The sequence below is a fragment of the Pleurodeles waltl genome, chromosome 5 (genome assembly GCF_031143425.1).
Source record: "Pleurodeles waltl isolate 20211129_DDA chromosome 5, aPleWal1.hap1.20221129, whole genome shotgun sequence".
Lineage (NCBI taxonomy): Eukaryota > Metazoa > Chordata > Amphibia > Caudata > Salamandridae > Pleurodeles > Pleurodeles waltl.
In genome coordinates, this window is record NC_090444.1 from 882009983 (window position 1) to 882029093 (window position 19111).

General features: G+C 43.9%; 1 protein-coding gene across 2 annotated transcripts in view; it reads right to left on the reverse strand.

The window, feature by feature from the left end:
• Positions 1-19111, reverse strand: part of PHF10 (PHD finger protein 10) — a 550201-nt gene that overhangs the window by 473191 nt on the left and 57899 nt on the right. For both annotated transcript variants that reach the window (XM_069234982.1, XM_069234981.1), the window contains exons 3-4: positions 6811-6941; positions 1857-1940 (exon numbers count right to left, since the gene is read on the reverse strand). In XM_069234982.1, coding sequence (XP_069091083.1) covers positions 1857-1940; positions 6811-6941 — 215 coding nt within the window. The remainder of the gene's footprint in view (positions 1-1856; positions 1941-6810; positions 6942-19111) is intronic.

A 19111-nucleotide genomic window follows, 5' to 3' on the forward strand; every position in this document is an offset into this window, starting at 1 on the left:
TGGCAAAGCATTCACTAACAAATAGTTCTCTCCCATGGTTACTTGTATGCTTTAAACAAGTCTAAATTTCAACCCTTCGTTTACCTAGCACATTACAGAAAAGCAGAGTTGGTAGGTCCAAAAGGATATAGTAGGCAGGAAGGTTTATACCTGCAAATGTTCTTGTGGCTAAGACGTGGAAGGAAAATAACTTGTCCCATTTAAACAGCAAACATTCCTCTTTTCCATTATCACAAGAAATGCTTAGTGCTTGATATTTTTTAATTACATGTTGTCAGTCATCATTAAGGGGCTAGAGGGGAAGCATGGGCTACTGGACCCCAACCTTGGTGATCAGGGTGATTTACCACTGGGGACCTGTGGCCCTATTAAAGCTCTGCAAACTGGATCATGAATAACCCCTTCCTCAATTAAGTGTCAGGGCAGCACGGGCAAACAGTCACAGGCTTCTGCAGGTATTAGTGTAGGGGACGAGCAAATCAATCAACCAACAGATATAATAAAGTACTGACCAGCCAGTTTAAAAAAAAAAAAAACAACAACAAAAAAACAAAAGAAGAGAAGTACTGTTTAATCTCACAGCAAACCTTAAGGCTGTATTGGTCACTATGTGCAACAACAAGGCTGCAGAATGCTTCTCTTTACTAATAAGTCACGTTCACATTTTCCTTTCCAAATACGCCGTTCTCCTTGTTAGGGAGAAGGTTCCTGATAACACTGTCCCTGCCTATCTACGGGATTTAGCAGAACTGGGCTCAGGTGCAGGTCTCTCAAATGTTCCGTCTGTTTTAATATACAGCCAGTTCAACTGTTTATTGCTTTTTTTGTCTTAATTCACCAGTCTCAGCGCACCTTTGCATGCTTTTGTGTCTCTAGGCCCTAGGAGTAGTTTAAACCCTGTGGTTTACCTCAACATTGCTGTCCGCATTCCTCCATTTTCAAAGGGCAGACTCCCTGCTGCAAGGTCCCAGCAGTGGATTTTCCCCAGACAGCGCAAACAGAAGGTGAGGAGGCGCATTTTCATGTTGGCACTGAGCCCTGCTGTGGCAGCAGCATCTCAAGGCAGCTGCATGCCAGCTGCCAGCACTAAGCCAAAGGCTGTTGAAGTCTCCAGATCGCATCTTGTAACGGTGATGACTTCAGGTGAGGACAACCCCTTTTCAGGTTTGGTTTTCCACACACTATTCTCCTCTTCTGAAGCTGCAGCACCACTCCATGATCACACCCTAGGGTACCAGGTGACATTTTTGGACGGGACCACTGCATTCCCACCCCTGTGTTTTTGGTGTACTCCAGAGCTACGCTATTGTGCCTGATCAGTTCTCAACATGCCAAATGTGAAATACTGGTTTCTTGCAGTTGTCCAAAAAGGTAGATATATTAGGTGGTTCTGGGGCTAGGTCTACTATCTGGGTTAATTGACAGACCAACTTTGCGAGAAAATCTGTACGAAATTCTAGAATGGTTGTAAAAAATTAGCAATTTTTGGAAAGGCCCATCTCCTACTTGTGAACAATGGGCAGTTGGCAAGACATTTTATAATGAGATGGAAGACACCCTTGCAGAAACTGTGGGAGATAATTTTGCACCTAGTGTTATCTGAGTTAAGTCAGGAGTTAAGAATAAAAACAGTAGTTACCCAAAAAATGAAACTGATCATCCTATATAAGAAAATGTGTGCTTTCCTGTTAAATCGGTCTGCATTGCATTGGGGCAGAATGTGTTCAAATGATGCGATTGATGCATTAATTTGTCACAATGTGTGCATAAATACATCCTTTTTTGCATTGTTTTTAAAAGAGGCGTTTTTCAAACATGGCAGAAAAAGAAGGATTTGCAATTAAAGCTTGTTTTACCTAAAGTACACTGTGTTTCTGTGATGACATTCATTTCTCTCAGGTAGAGCTTCTCCTTGTGGGAGAGATCTCGTCGCTCTAAATCTTTATGAGAAAAAAAAAAAAAAAAGAAAGTACATAAAAAGCACAGCTTGTCACTGCATCTCAAACATGAATACTAAGAACACAGATCACTTAAGTATAATGTAGCGTTTTCTTATCAAGTAGGTCATTGGATAGGGAACAGTCACACCAATTTCATATACTTTATACCTTTAAATTTAGACAGTCTGATACTTTAGAGTAATATCAGTACCCGAATGCTGACTCAAGAAGTCATCCTATAACTTTCCACTCCAAGCTGGTTTATCTTTTACCCAAAACTAGAACAAAAAAAACATGTTTTAGTCTGGTGAGGGAAAGAAGGAAAGGTTTTTTTCTAAAATGGTTAACTGCGGCTCTGGATTCCCTCCTTACATCAACAAGCATTTGCAATGCAATAGGTCTAGCATTTGTTGGCGTTAGAGCTATTTTCTTGCCACATAAACTGTTCAACCCTGCCTCATAATTTGGTCTTTTCCTGCCACATAATTCCAGTGGCCCTGCATATAACTGAGCACTTCCATTTACCTTCTACCTTTATATGCAGCCAAAAATGAAAATGTTGCCATTTAGCATCCTAATTTAAATCTGCCATGCTAATTCCAATAGAATACCACTTTCACAACCCCACCATCAGAGTTGTTGGATGGCTAACACAATTTCCAAAACAAGACGGCCACAGGGGAGTAACGAGAGAAACAAGACGAGGTGACAGTTTTCCTGGTTTCGACGGGATTCCACTTGAAGATTTTGCGCAGCATGCGGAGAGTGTTGTAGCAGGAAGAGAAGATGGTATTGACCTGCTGAGTCATGCTGAGTGTGGAGTCCAAGATGAAGCATAGGTTGCGTGTGTGGGTGGTGGGTGAGGGCGCGGTTCCTAGGGTTCCTAGGGAGGTGGGCCACCAGGAGTCATTCCAAGTTGAGGGGTTGGTGCCAAAGATGAGGATTTCTATCTTGTCTTTGTTTAACTTGAGGTGGCTTGATTCCATCCAGCTGGCGACATATCCGACAATATGAGGCGGTGCACGGAAAAGAATGTCTATTCAAATGCTCCAGAGGTCATTAGTAGAAGGAGGTTTGGGAGCACCCGACCTCTACTTCACTGCGACACAACTGCAGTGGCCCACACAGTGGTTTGCTGACGACGCAATGGCAGAAAGTAGAGCACTTGAGGAGGAACTCAGAGAAACTGGTGTGCTGGACTGACTCCGGAAGCCTGGTGGCCTAGCCAGGGGACTGGGCAGACTGGCGAAATATGCTGGAATAAATATATCCACCCTCAGCGCCGAAGGCTACTAAATGTGCCATGGCTACCGCTGTGGAGAATACCAGGGCTGAAAGCTCTGCTGACTACTCATGACCTGACCCGGTAGTGGGAGGCTCAGGTAAACCAAATATGGGATTTATAGGAAGAGGGCACCCTACGATCCTTTTAAGATCTTCAAGACACATGTGAGATAGGAGCCGATCTTCTTCTAGCTCATAGTTCTTTTGTGCTACTGGTCGTAGAGCCATGTCTTGAGGTGTTTCCTGAATGTCAAGAGGTCTTGGGTCTGGCGAAGGTAGAGCAGTAGGGAGTTCCAGGTCTTGGCAGCGAGGTGAGAGAAGGATCTTCCTCTGGCGATAGTGCTGCGGATGGAGGCGAGGGCAAGGCTGGCGGAGCGAAGATTGCGAGTGGGGGTGTGGAAGGTGAGTCTGTCGCTGAGGTAGGCTGGGCCTGTGTCGTGGAGGGCCTTGTGTGTGTGGATGAGGAGTTTGAAGGTGATCCTCTTTGATACTGGTAGCCAGTGAAGGTCTCTGAGGTGGGGGGAAATGTGGTCATGGCGTGGGATATCCAGAATGAGGCGGGCGGATGCGTTCTGGATTCTTTGCAGCTTTGTTAGGAGTTTGGTTGTTATTTCTACATATAGGGCGTTTCCGCAGTCCAATTGGCTGCTGACCAGGGCGTGGGTGACAGTTTTCCTGGTTTCAACGGGATTCCACTTGAAGATTTTGCGCAGCATGCGGAGAGTGTTGTAGCAGGAAGAGAAGATGGTATTGACCTGCTGAGTCATGCTGAGTGTGGAGTCCAAGATGAAGCATAGGTTGCGTGTGTGGGTGGTGGGTGAGGGCGCGGTTCCTAGGGAGGTGGGCCACCAGGAGTCATTCCAAGTTGAGGGGTTGGTGCCAAAGATGAGGATTTCTATCTTGTCTTTGTTTAACTTGAGGTGGCTTGATTCCATCCAGCTGGCGATGGTGTGAAGTCCGTTATGGAGGTTGTTCTTTGCAGTTGTAGGGTCTTTCGTGAGGGAGAGGATGAGCTGAGTGTTCTTGGGGTTGTCTGGGTGTGCCTTCGGTTTCTTCAGCAGGGCGTTGATTTCTGCGTGCTTCCATCTTTCTCGGAAGGCAGTTGACTCGAAGGAGCTGTTGATGGTTTTGCAGAGGTGGGGGGCGATGATGATGTTTGCCTTATTGAAGATATGGTGTGGGCAGGGGTCCGATGGTGATCCGGAGTGGATGGAGGCCATGGTGGTGGCGGTGTCCTCTATGTTGACGGGGGTCCAGGTGTGGAGGAGGTGGGTGTTGCTTGGAGCGTTGGGTTCTTGGGTGTTTGTAGTCAGCTGGTGGGTCTGGGGTTTGAAGCTATTGTGGATTTCTTCTATCTTTCGACAGAAGTGGGTTGCCAGTGAGTTGCAGAACTCCTGTGATGGCAGGGGTTCATTGGAGCAGGTCCTGGGGTTGGAGAGCTCATCGACTATGCCAAAGAGCTCTTTACTGTTGTGAGCGTTGGCGTCGATGCGGTTTTTTAAGTGGGTCCTTTTGGTGGTGCGGATCAGTTGGTGATGCTTGCGTAGGGCATCCTTGAAAGCGATGTGGTTGGAGTTGGTAGGGTCAAGGTGCCAGGTTTTTTCCATTCTGCGACATAGCCGTTTGGATTCCTGTAGTTCTGGGGTGAACCAGCTGGCCTGGATTCTGTGGGAGGTGTTTGGTTTTTTTTTTGACCGGTGCGAGGGTGTTGGCGCAATCTTCTATCCAGCGATGCAGGTAGGTGGTGGCTGTGTTGGGGTCCAGGGTCCCAAGGGGTGGGGCCCAGGCGAGAGTGGAGATCAGTTGATCCGTTGATATTTTGCTACAGTTGCATCGGGGGGGTTGTGTTCGGTGGTGGTGAGTGACTGGTTTCTGGTAGGAGAAGTGGATGCAGCGGTGGTCTGTCCAGCTGAGTTTGGTGGTGTGCCTAAAAGAGACGTGGTTGCTGGCTGAGAAGATGGGGTCGAGTGTGTGGCCTGCGGAGTGGGTGGGTGTAGTGACGAGTTGCTTGAGACCGAAGTTGGCGAGCTTGTCGATTAGGTTGGTGGTGTTGATATCACTGTTATTTTCTAGGTGGAAGTTTAGGTCACCGAGGAGGATGTAGTCTGTTGAGGCGAGGGCTTGGGAGCTGATGGCGTCGGCGATGTCATCGCAGAACTGCGGTCTGGGTCCAGGGGATCTGTAGAACAGTGTTCCTCTGAGTGTTTTGTGTTGGCGTTGATGTGGATTTTGAAGTGGAGGTGCTCGGCGGAGTTGATGGTGTTGTGGGAGTTGGTGGAGACTCTTATGGTGTTTTTGTGGACTATGGCTATTCCTCCTCCTGGTCTGTTGATTCGGTCTCATCTGGTGATCTTGTAGTTTTCTGGTATGTTCAGTTATATCCATCAGACCTACCTTATACTACATCTGCTCCACTGAATGCTCCCAGGTATAGCCCTGCTGAGCTCACGTTGCGGACACTCAGATGCGATGTTTCTACATATGATGCGGGACAGCCAGATATTAGCACAGGTCTGTGTGCGGGTAATTGAGCACATCTCAAAAGTGATAGATGTACAGCTGCCACATGAACTCCTGTTCTGCCGGTTGAGGATTATGAAACCGACAAAGATGCACCAAACACTATCAGAAATTGGCAGACCTGGCTAAGGCCTTTTCAAGTACCAGATAGAGATGACCTGGAAGGCAGTTCAACCCCCCACAGACTTGTTGGCTGCGTGTGGTACATAAGGGGGAAAAGGTGCAGGCAGACGCCATATCCCAGGATGTACAGAAAGATGGGAGGACTGGAGTTGCCACACTGTATGATACCTATGTGCTTAAACTGCAGGTTACGCTAGATGCATCCATGAAATGGTTATGATTGATTGGAGGCCTTGGGGTGTCTGCCAATAATGATAATTGCAATGTTCTGGGATCCTTTGAAGCTATCATGCTCCTCTATCCCAGAAGTCTATGTGCCTGAAGTCATATACCCACTGGCACTGCGCTACCCCCTCCCCACCACACAGTTATTCCTCTGCACTGTAATATTCATATTGAGTTAAACCTTCCACCGTTAGGTCGCTGCTCCCGAGGGAGTAGTTTAGCTTTGTTGTTATAAGTTCAGTTGAAATAGAATTGATTATATGTTTTTGGCAGCACCCCGATAAACTGAATCGCCACTGGACAATTGATTTACTGTACTAAAGGAAGCAATGACTTTATAATTGTGCCAGTATGACACATGCATTACCCATCTGACCAATGTTTGGTTGATATGAGTAATTTGAATTTAAATGCTGATATACTTTTGCGCTCATGTGACATGCCAATAAAGATGTATTTTTTGGGGCTCATAGTGTGTTTTCTTTTTTTTTTACATTGCACATTAATGAAAATGTAGATATTGGGATGGGGAGGTTTGGAAGGACGGCAGTGCAATCTGCACAAACTTTCATGATGCACACTATAGCTTTACACGTATTGTGCACAATTCGCAAAGCTTTCTGTATTTTGCACAGCAGCATAAACTACTAAAAACAATAACAAGAATGAACTAATTTATAAAAACAGAATTAATTACACAGAAGAGCTCATACTATACCTGGATATTTCCTTTTGAAGGAGGTCACACCCAAATATTCACTGACTTGCTCCTGAAGCATGTAATATTCTCCTGTTTCATCGGGAGGCCATTTGTATTCTATCAGATTTTCTGCAGGAAAGTAACTAGATCTAAACAGAAACAAAGAGTCTCAATTCCTGCTTTAGGACACACACTCTTGTAAATGTTGAATACGTTTTTCTTGGTTAAAACAAAACTGTGCAAGATTCACATTTAGAATGTTCAGTGTCTGCGTTCCTCGAAAATAAAGGTTGTGGGAAAACAATAAATCTACCCCAAAACTCTGAGCTGAAGGGGCTGTGGGCAGGATGAAGAAATGTATTAACGACTCACTTTAATTACTAAACAGCAGCGGTGGCTGCTGCTTTTAATAATGCTCAGTGGGGTTAGGGGGAGGGGTTGCGGGGTGAGGGTGTTCGCGACGTGGTGGGAGAGTAATATCATTTTTTTTAAAACACTTACCTGAAGAAGGCTGCCACCGTGTTCTTCGCTGCCTTGGTGCTTCTCTGCATCTTCTCTCCCCACCCAAACCAGATGCTTCTCTCATGTTGTGACCCAGCATGAGAGAAGTGCCTGGATTGGTCTGAGCGGCCTTAAATGCAGCTCAGAGGGGGACTGGGAGACTACACTTCTTCACTTGGCTGTGATAAACAGCCCGGGTGAAGAGTTCTAAGTGGGCAGGCCGGTTTGGTCGGCCTTGCACGGCTGGCCAGATATGCGCACTTAAGAGTGCACACTACTCCTTCCCCTGCTGTAAACTATCACCCTACCCCGCCCTAGGAGGAGGAAGCAAAAAATAAAATGATAATATAGTAGTTGTATTATCATTTTATTTTTCTGCTGCCTTTCAGCAGCAGGGCGACGCTCCTGCGCCATAGCGGAGGTGCCACCCCTGCCAAACAGCTTAAACTTGTCACCTTAAATTAATATTAAATCCCTTAGGTAAAGTCACTCTTACGAGGTGTACTTTGCTTTGAGTCCAGAGGCTGTTTCCAATATTCAACCAGTGGAAGCCTACCCCATTTACCGCCTAAACCAAAAAACTCTATTTTGGTAGAGCTTTATACACTAATTGCAATATGGAGCCTTAAAAGCAGGCAACTGCATTTTTTTTAAACTAGGGTAAATGAATTCCCAACCCTTACCAAAAGTCTTCTTTGGATTGGCTGATTAAAGTGAGTAGGCAATCTCAGGACTGCTCGTCTTTAGTTGGTGCACCTGGTTAGGAATTTCAAATGTTCACCTTAAGGGTGAAGTCACATCATCATCATCATGCCTTCTGATGGCAGGCATCTTTCATCAAACATTTGATAATATAAAGACACAACAAGGGTTATGAATGAAATACATTTATAAAGAGGAAAACACTGCTCCAAAAAGGAGTGTTCCAGCGCTATCCAGTGGTAAGACACAGCTAGAAGGGATCAGACCAAAATGAAATCTCTCTGAAAAGATGTGTCTTTAGAAGGCTCTTGAAAGAATTCTCGGATGCAGCAAATCTAATGATTGGGTAGAAAATTCCAGAGCTTCAAGGCCAAGAAAGACAAAGGAGCACCCTCTGTGAGAAAGTAGCCTCTTTCTAGCCTGGTTACCCCCACTTTGGGCCTGTTTGTGAGTGTATGTCAGGGTGTTTTCACTGTCTCACTGGGATCCTGCAAGCCAGGGCCCAGTGCACTAGCCAAGGTGCCCCCACATTGTTCAGGGCCAATTCACCGGACTTTGTGAGTGCGGGGACACCATTACACGCGTGCACTACATATAGGTCACTACCTATATGTAGCTTCACAATGGTAACTCCGAATATGGCCATGTAACATGTCTATGATCATGGAATTGCCCCCTCTATGCCATCCTGGCATAGTTGGCACAATCCCATGATCCCAGTGGTCTGTAGCACAGACCCTGGTACTGCCAAACTGCCTTTCCCGGGGTTTCACTGCAGCTGCTGCTGCCAACCCCTCAGACAGGTTTCTGCCCTCCTGGGGTCCAGCCAGGCTTGGCCCAGGATGGCAGAACAAAGGACTTCCTCTGAGAGAGGGTGTTACACCCTCTCCCTTTGGAAAATGGTGTGAAGGCAGGGGAGGAGTAGCTTCCCCCAGCCTCTGGAAATGCTTTCATGGGCACACATGGTGCCCATTTCTGCATAAGCCAGTCTACACCGGTTCAGGGACCCCTTAGCCCTGCTCTGGCACGAAACTGGACAAAGGAAAGGGGAGTGACCACTCCCCTGACCTGCACCTCCCCTGGGAGGTGTCCAGAGCTCCTCCAGTGTGCTCCAGACCTCTGCCATCTTGGAAACAGAGGTGCTGCTGGCACACTGGACTGCTCTGAGTGGCCAGTGCCACCCGGTGACGTCAGAGACTCCTTCTGATAGGCTCCTTCAGGTGTTGCTAGCCTATCCTCTCTCCTAGGTAGCCAAACCCTCTTTTCTGGCTATTTAGGGTCTCTGTCTCTGGGGATTCTTTAGATAACGAATGCAAGAGCTCATCCGAGTTCCTCTGCATCTCTCTCTTCACCTTCTGCCAAGGAATCGACTGCTGACCGCGCTGGAAGCCTGCAAAACTGCAACATAGTAGCAAAGACGACTACTGCAACTCTGTAACGCTGATCCTGCCGCCTTCTCGACTGTTTTCATGGTGGTGCATGCTGTGGGGGTAGTCTGCCTCCTCTCTGCACTAGAAGCTCCGAAGAAATCTCCCGTGGGTCGACGGAATCGTCCCCCTGCAACCGCAGGCACCAAAAGAACTGCATCACCGGTCCCCTGGGTCTCCTCTCAGCACGACGAGCGAGGTCCCTTGAATCCAGCAACTCTGTCCAAGTGACTCCCACAGTCCAGTGACTCTTCAGTCCAAGTTTGGTGGAGGGAAGTCCTTGCCTCCCCACGCCAGACTGCATTGCTGGGAACCCCGACTTTTGCAGCTACTCCGGCCTCCGTGCACTTCCGGCGGAAATCCTTTGTGCACAGTCCAGCCTGGGTCCACGGCACTCTAACCTGCATTGCACGACCTCCTAAGTTGTTCTCCGGCGACGTGGGACTCCTTTGTGCGACTTCGGGTGAGCACCGTTTCACGCATCCTCGTAGTGCCAGTTTCTGGCACTTCTGCGGGTGCTGCCTGCTGCGTGGAGGGCTCCTTGTCTTGCTCGACGCCCCCTCTGTCCCCTGACGCAATTGGCGACATCCTGGTCCCTCCTGGGCCACAGTAGCATCCAAAAACACTAACCGCACGATTTGCAGCTAGCAAGGCTTGTTGGCGGTCTTTCGGCGGGAAAACACTTCTGCACGACTCTCCACGGCGTGAGGGATCCGTCCTCCAAAAGGGGAAGTCTCTAGCCCTTGTCGTTCCTGCAGAAACCTAAGCTTCTACTGTCCAGTAGCAGCTTCTTTGCACCCACAGCTGGCATTTCCTGGGCATCTGCCCATCTCCGACTTGCTTGTGACTTTTGGACTTGGTCCCCTTGTTCCACAGGTACCCTCGACTGGAAATCCATTGTTGTTGCATTGCTGGTTTGTGTCTTTCCTGCAGAATTCCCCTATCAGGACTTCTATGTCCTTTGGGGAACTTTAGTGCACTTTGCACTCACTTTTCAGGGTCTTGGGGTAGGCTATTTTTCTAACCCTTACTATTTTCTAATAGTCCCAGCGACCCTCTACAAGGTCACATAGGTTTGGGGTCCATTCATGGTTCGCATTCCACTTTTGGAGTATATGGTTTGTGTTGCCCCTATCCCTATGTGTCCCCATTGCATCCTATTGTAACTATACATTGTTTGCACTGTTTTCTAATACTATTACTGCATATTTTGGTATTGTGTACATATATCTTGTGTATATTTGCTATCCTCATACTGAGGGTACTCACTGAGATACTTTTGGCATATTGTCATAAAAATAAAGTATCTTTATTTTTAGTATATCTGTGTATTGTGTTTTCTTATGATATTGTGCATATGACACCAGTGGTAATGTAGGAGCTTCACTCGTCTCCTAGTTCAGCCTAAGCTGCTCTGCTAAGCTACCATTATCTATCAGCCTATGCTGCTAGACACCCTATACACTAATAAGGGATAACTGGGCCTGGTGCAAGTACCCCTTGGTACTCACTACAAGCCAGTCCAGCCTCCTACACCCTCCTGCTCTGGTCTTTTTAATCTTGAAAATGCAAAGCAAGTTGTGATTAGCTGAGCTTCGACCTATGCGAGAGAGGTATCTTTTGATTTTGTCACAGATATACAATGGGGCTTTCGACTGAGTGGCTCTAAATGTTATTGTCAGGGCTCTGAACTTTATTCTTTGCTTGATGGGAAGCCAGTGGAGGCTTTTTAAGCCCCTTCGAAAAGATTTCCTTTTCGGAATGTTCAGCACCAGTCTTGCTGCTGCATTTTGAACCAGTTTCAATCGGTTTAAAAATGCTTGGGGAGGTCCCAAAAGAAACACGTTGGCATAATCAAGTATAGACGTGACCAGTGCATGAACAATGATCTTACTGGTATGTTCCTGCAGGAATTTGAAGTCTTTCCTAAAGTTTTCAACAGGGAGAAACAAACTCCTGCAGTAGTGTTAACAAAAGGCTAAAATGCAAGGGCATTGTCTAGCTTGAACCCAAAATTGTACGCAAAAGATACAATGGAGGAGTCCCATTTCAGAAGGCCACAGCTCCGTCCGAGCCAAATAGCAAACCTTCGGATTTTTCAGAGTTTAAGCAAAGGAAACTTTTATGCATCCAATCTACAACTTCAGACAAACAACCCTGAAAATTTACGGAGACCAAAGCATCAGGATGTTTAAAGGCATACATCAACTGGGTGTCACCGGCTTAGGACACCACATTGAAACCCCACCCTTGAACAATAGTGGCAAGGGGAGACAAATAGATATTAAAAAGACAAGGCTTAAGGCTGATCCCTGTGGTACTCCACAGATGACTTCTTAATACCCTGATGTAAATGGGGGAAGGTAGACTGCTTGCTTGCGGTTGGAAAAGAGATTTAATCCATTTCCACACTATGCCGACAATTGCTGCTTTTTCCAATCCTTGCAGGAGACTGTCATGTGACCTTGTCGAAAGCCACAGATAAGTCTAACAAAATCACAATGGTATTTGTGCCCAAGTCAAGGCGGGATTTAATAAACTCAGTCACTTCTAACACTACCATCTTTGTACTGATTCTGGATCAAAATCCAAACTATGATGAATGCTGCACATTATTTGCCTCGATAAAATCAGTAATCTGGTGATTAACTACAGATTCCAACATCCTCCCACAAGCAGGAAGAAGTGAGTTTGGTCTGTAACTGGCAGGGCAGGGGGGTCCAAAGGATCAGCGCCTCCTTCCAACACACATTCCTGAACCCAGTTCAAGGGAAAAATAAAGATTAAAGAGAGGATTAATCTGTGGATTCAAGGACTGGGAAGCCTTTTAGAGATGGGCAGAGGTCCAACAGCGAGCCACAGTGAGCTTTTAGGCTAAGGCTCTTTGAACCCTTCAAGGAGATCTTTTCAAAGGAGCACATCGGACTGCTCAGAGTTTGGTAGGTTGGTGCAGGAGCAGCCAGCCAAGTATCTTTGATGTTTGACAATTTTTAATAAATACATTGTTGTTACAAAATTAAGTTGTCAATGAATTCATGCGAAGCAGGAGTAGATGGATTTTGTAGTGAAGGATTTATCAAGGACTTGACAAAATTATGGGAGGTGCGGTTTCTGCTTTGTTTGGTGAATAGAAATGCTTTGGATTTGTTTTATATTTTTCCTGAACTGTTTGAGAGCAATTTTACACCTAAGTTTGTCTTCCTCCAGGAGGTTGCGTCCTCTCTATAGCTTTACACTTTTGTTTTTCAGCTTTAAGTGAGGCAGAGAACCAGAGGGCAGAGGTAGAACACCTTCTGTTTTTGCTCATCCTCAGAGGTATTATATCATCAAGAGTAGTCTTGAGACACAGCCGACTCAGTGTCCACAAGCTGGTTAAACACTATTTGTGAGCATACCACGTTTAAAGTGGAATCATCAATAGAGTGCCACGAGGGCCAAATAGATCCCTTCAGTTGTTTAGGAGCCAGAGAGATGGGTAACTCTAAACTGAGGGGGGCTAAAATGTGGCCAGTCCAAGCTAGAGGGACTATAGGACCAACTTCTAGAGTAGAGATGTGTGATTGTGCCCCCGCCCACTTTATGGGTAGGACTCTTAACTCTCTGCACAGGGTTAAGATCAGCCAGGGTTTCAGCGAGCTGTTATGCTGTTTTACATCACTGAAAATTAACATTTAGATTGCAGTAACCTAATACCACAACTGTATCATGTTGAAGAAAAAAGGACCCTACCTCTCCCAAGGAATTGAATTCCTGGCCCTGGGAAATTAGCAATGAGGGGGATGGACTGGGAGAAAAGTCATGACAGGGAGCGAGAAATCAGAGTTGCAGGAAAAAAATTGATGACATCAGGAGACGCTGTCTGAGGTGCTGATATTGGGTTCAAATACTCTGCGAGCCTGATTCGTAGCTGACTAACGGATGACCTGAAGATGAAGACTGACTTGTTGCTGATCCATCCTGGATAGGTAGCTATGAAAATGTGACTGACAATGTTGTGCCTTTTCTTCTAGGTACCAACTGCGATGTTTGAGATTCTTGTTGTATCGCAGTTTTAATTAAATAAGCTATATATATATATATATATTGTTTTATATAAATAAGTTGATCCTAATAGGAGTTTAATATTTACACCGATAGAAGTAGTATGTTCCACCTCCCCTTCCCCTTAGAATGGTAGAGTCCGACAGTTATTGGGCTGGAGTTGACAGTAGAACGTTGAGGAGCTAGAAGAGCAGCTGTTTGGAGAACTGTTGCTGAGGCAGTAGAGATGAAAGAATAAAGACTGAAGTAAAAGGAATTTGATTGAAGTGTCTTTATATCACTGGCGACGAGTTACGTGCGGAAGGGGGCACTCTCATCTCTACCCCTTTTGGATAACCCTTCAGCAACTTTAATTATCTTAAGGTACTGTTATTACTTTAAAGAATACTCTACGCTGAACATAAGCGTGCCATTTCTATACTTAGCGCTTCCTGTGCCTTACTTTAACTTTCGGAACCAGGACACTACTTACTCCAATTCAATCCATTTTTTCAAATTTCTCACGTCAGCACACAGACTTAAACTGCTGTTCTATTTATATCTTCGATCGGAACACTTAACCTTTCTAACAGATACTGGAATTTCACTTTGCGCTGACAGAGAACACTGAAATAACAAAGTGAAAACGTTTTTAGGAAAGAAAACGGAAGCATTGAAATTCAATCCAGCTTTTAACCAGTATTTCATCTAAGCGCTGACACAAAACAAGAAAAGTATTCCAGGCTGTAATTTTTCAAGTGGCATTTCACAGAGGAAAGAAAATATAAAAATATGTTTTATGTCCTGGCAGCACAACAATATAATTAAATTAAAGGCTGTTATCCTGTTGCCTTAAAGATTTTAGAACTGGCATTTAAGACAGAATTAATTACATTACAAGCTGCATTTCGGACCTGAAAGGAAGACGAATACAGATCAATATGGTAACGTGGAAGGCGCGGTAAACTGCGGAACGAGTATCCTCACATTTCTGTTGCTGGCAGTGCACCAAAACATTTTAAATAAATCTCGGTTACCTGAAACCCAGAAATCTGAAGTGCATTCAAAGAAAATCTGACTGGAACTTCGTTTTCAAGCGCTCACAATCACCTTCTGGGTACATTCTGGAAACCTGTAATGAAACGCTGACAGGCACAGCTCTCTTAATTTTTGAGGTGCATGGTGGGAAGTGTGTTGCTTGAGCTCTTTCCTCTAATTTTGCTACAAAACCTACTCTTTACATTTTGGTTGTTCTCTACTGTTATTTCAATAGTTTCTATGTGTATTTAATTATTGATAAGGGGATTTACCTTGGAATTACCCTATTTATCTGTGAATCTGTACTGATGATAACTGCATAACTGTTACTTCAATAATATTTTATAGTGTATTTAGTTAGTGTTAAGGTGAATTGCATTTGACTTACCCTATTTACCTGGGAATCTGTACTCATGATGGCTGCTGCAGGTATGTCCCAACCTGTTCCGTTTTTAAATGAGGTTGGAGAACCTAGTTCTCCATGGAAAGAATGGTTCAAAATATTTGAATCATATTTAATTGCCATTGGGGGTGACAGATTTAATCCAGTTAGAAAACAGCATATTTTATTACACAATTTAGGAACACATGGTAGGAAAATTTACAAATCCTTGCCTGAACCTAATATTCCAGAAGATCAGGTGCGGGATGAATATGTCACCACATACATGAAATTAGAAAAACAATTTGGAGACAGAATAAATGTTGTTTTAGAACGTCATAAATTTTTTTCTCACAATCAAAGTAAGCAAGAAAGTATAACCAACTATATTGCTGCTTTGAGAGGATTAAGTACTTTATGCAATTTTGGGGAGCTTAATGATTCACTCATTCGAGATCAATTAGTTCGTTGCACCAGTAATATAAAAATTCAAGAGAAGCTATTACAAAAGCAACCTGACTTACATGAAGCAATTGAAATTGCTAAATCCATTGAGCATACTGCTATATGCTTACAGGAAATTAGATGTCCATCTGCTCCAGATCAGGTCACAGAAATCAAAGGTAACATAGAAGAAGACAACATTCTCAAAATTAGAGGCGTAGATAAAATACCTCAAAAAAACAAGATTGCAAATCCTAATCTAAAATGTTTTCGTTGCGGAAGCAGCAATCATTTAGCGAACTCAACTGGTTGCCAAGCAAGAACAGCCATTTGTAGGAAATGTAACAAAAAAGGGCATTTTGCTAGAGTGTGTAGGGATATGTCAAGACCAGAAAGACTATGATGGCAAGAATGTAGAAGGAAATCATCAAGAAGTTAAAAAAATTATATTACAGGTGAATGATAAAGAAGTAACTCCTTTTCAGTATCCAGAATGTGAAATTTCCATTGATGGCAACCCGGTTAAGGTCTTTGCTGACTCATGTTCCCCTTTTACGATTATTAATGCTGTGAACCTTGACAAAATTGATGATGGAATTGTGACCGGCTTAACGGAACCAGATATTAACCCCAAAGGTTACAACCAGGACCCTATTCCTCTTAAAGGAATGTTCAGAGCACTTATTTCATTCAAGGGTCGATCCACTGTGGGGAAGGTTTATGTTGTAAAGGAGGGATCGAGTCTTTTTGGCTGGCAGCATCAGAAGGAGGTGGGGATTAAGTTGGATCCAAACAATCCAGAACAAGTTTTGATCATTGACAAACCCAACTCAAAAGAACAAATTTTTCAGGAATTCCCAGAAGTTTTTAGTGGAAAATTGGGTTTACTAGCAGGATTTCAGCACAAAATCAAGTTGAAACCCCAATCAAAGCCTGCCGTACACAAAACCAGACCGATACCCCATTTACTGAAACAGGCGCTCAAGGAGGAACTTGACAGAATGCAATCTCAAGGCATAATTCAACCTATTGACAGCTCTGAATGGTTATCCCCCATTGTGATTGCTAGGAAAAGTAATTCAAAAGACATCAGGGTATGTATTGATTTAAGAGACCTGAATAGGAATATTTGGGTAGAAAGACACCCTCTTCCTATAATCCATGAGATTTTAAGTACCATGGGAGATGCAGTATGTTTCTCGGTGCTGGATCTTTCCAGTGCATATCATCAAGTAGAACTTCACCCAGATTCTAAGTGGCTTACAGCATTTACCACCCCTATGGGTTGCTTTATGTTCAATAGGATGCCGTTCGGGCTGGCGTCGGCTGCTGCAGTGTTTCAGAAAATCATGCAGCATATTTTAGGAGACACTCCTAAAACTTTGTGTTTCCAGGACGACATTTTAATTTATGGGGCGACAGTTGAGGAACACAACACAAACCTGAGGAGGGTTCTGAATATACTGAAAACAGCAGGCTTAACGTTAAAGAAGGAAAAATGCCAGATTGGTGTGAGTTCTGTAGATTATCTAGGGTATACAATATCGAGAGATGGTTTTAAACCTAAAACTTCCCTGGTAGAGGCAGTTAAAAAAGCAAAGGCGCCCAAAAATAAGGATGAACTTAAGTAATTTCTGGGTCTCACTGAATATATGGCCAAATATGTCAAAAACTTCTCAGAGACATCATATGATCTCAGAGAGTTACTTAAGAGTCACATACCTTATAAATGGAGGGAATGTCATGATTATGCATTTGAAAAGATTAAACAGGCCATTTTAACAGCACCATATCTTTGTAATTTTAATCATGAAAGGAAAACTATTCTCACCACAGATGCCAGTAAATTGGGTTTGGGGGCTACACTATCACAAGTCATTGATGGCAAAGAGAGGATTGTGGCTTTTGCATCAAGGGCTCTAAGCAAAGCTGAATCGAATTACTCAGTCATTGAAAGAGAGGCCCTGGCATGTTTCTGGGCTGTTAAACATTTTACATTTTTTCTTTGGGGTACACAATTTACCATAAGCACAGACCACAAACCTTTAGTTTATGTATTCTCCACTAAGGGATTTTACAACAGCACTCCAAGGATTGCGAGGTGGACCTTGGGCCTTGAAAGCTTCTGTTTCAAGGTTGAGTACCTCCCTGGCAATAGAAATTTGGCTGCGGATTTTCTGTCTAGAGTTCCGTTGGATGTAGTAGAAGACTTTGATACTCCAGAATATCCTATATTGGTAGTTTCTACATCTTCTATCAATGAAGATGAATGGAATTCAGCATGTCAAAAAGATGAATCTCTATCCTTGCTAAAACTGAGAGCCAAGGAAGGATGGCCTGAATCCAGGAAGGATCTGGATGAAGTTATTAAAAGCTACTGGGAGGTGAGATACGAAATAAATGAAATCGGAAATTGTGTATTTAGGAATGATAAAATAATACCTCCTGCAAGTTTAAGACACAAAATCATTAGGCTGGCTCATGAGGGCCATCTGGGCAGAAGCCTAACAAAATCACGTATTAGGGAACGGTACTGGTTCCCTAATATGGACTCCATGACTGAAACAGAAGTCAAAGATTGCACCATATGTGCACGCAGTGATAAAACGAAATTGATTCGTAAAACCCCAATTTCTCCTGTGTCCATACCTGACAAGCCTTGGTCCAAACTGGCATTAGATATCATTGGGCAAATCAACATGACAGGAGTAGTCAAACGCTTTGCCTTAGTATTAATTGACTACCACTCTCATTGGATAAATGCAAAATTAGTTAACCAAATCACAACTGAATCGGTGATAAATTTCCTCAAGGATGTGTTTGCTGTTGAGGGCATACCAGCTACCCTTATTACTGATAATGGGGTTCAGTTGACTTCTTTAGCAATGAAAGACTTCCTTGCATCTCTCAGTATAAATCACCTCACTACAGCTTTGTATTGCCCAAGGGCAAATAGTCTGATTGAGAGAACCAATCGTATGATCAAGGAATGCATACAGTTAGCTAGTATTAATCATTTGAGTGTGGAAAATGCTATCAGAGACATGTTATGGGCATACCATACAACTCCAAATTTAATCACTAAAGTTTCCCCGTTTTCTGCGCTAAAAGGCAGAAAACCAGGCACAAAATTCTTTCCCTCATGGTTAGGTGGAGGAGAGAAGAGTGAACCTGCAAACCCTCATATCAAACTTAAATTATCTCTGCACCAAGATAAATACAGAAGAATGTATGGTAAGAAACATGGTACGAAACAACAACAGTGGGTGGTAGGGGACAGAGTGTATGTTAAAAATCCATTGAAGGGAATGAGGTCAAATGTGAGAGACACCAAGTTTATGGGCCCATTCAATATTGCCAAAGTAAAAAGAAATGTAGTTGTATTGGAGAATGGACAGTGTTGGAGCATGGATAGGATCGTCAAACAGCCACCGGGTGTAGAAAAGACTGGAAGCAATCCTGAGGAAGCTGGAGGAAGTCAGGAAGTTCCACAGAATCGCAATGAAGGAGGTTATGAGAAAAGAACATATAGCCGACAAATTAAACCTCCTGTTTGGCATAAAGATTACGAGATTACTACTTGAGTATAATGAACTGTAATTAATGATAGCAGATGACTGTACTATTTCTAGTTTTGTTAGAAGGGAAGATGTGTTGTATCGCAGTTTTAATTAAATAAGCTATATATATATTGTTCTATATAAATAAGTTTATCCTAATAGGAGTTTAATATTTACACCGATAGAAGTAGTATGTTCCACCTCCCCTTCCCCTTAGAATGGTAGAGTCCGACAGTTATTGGGCT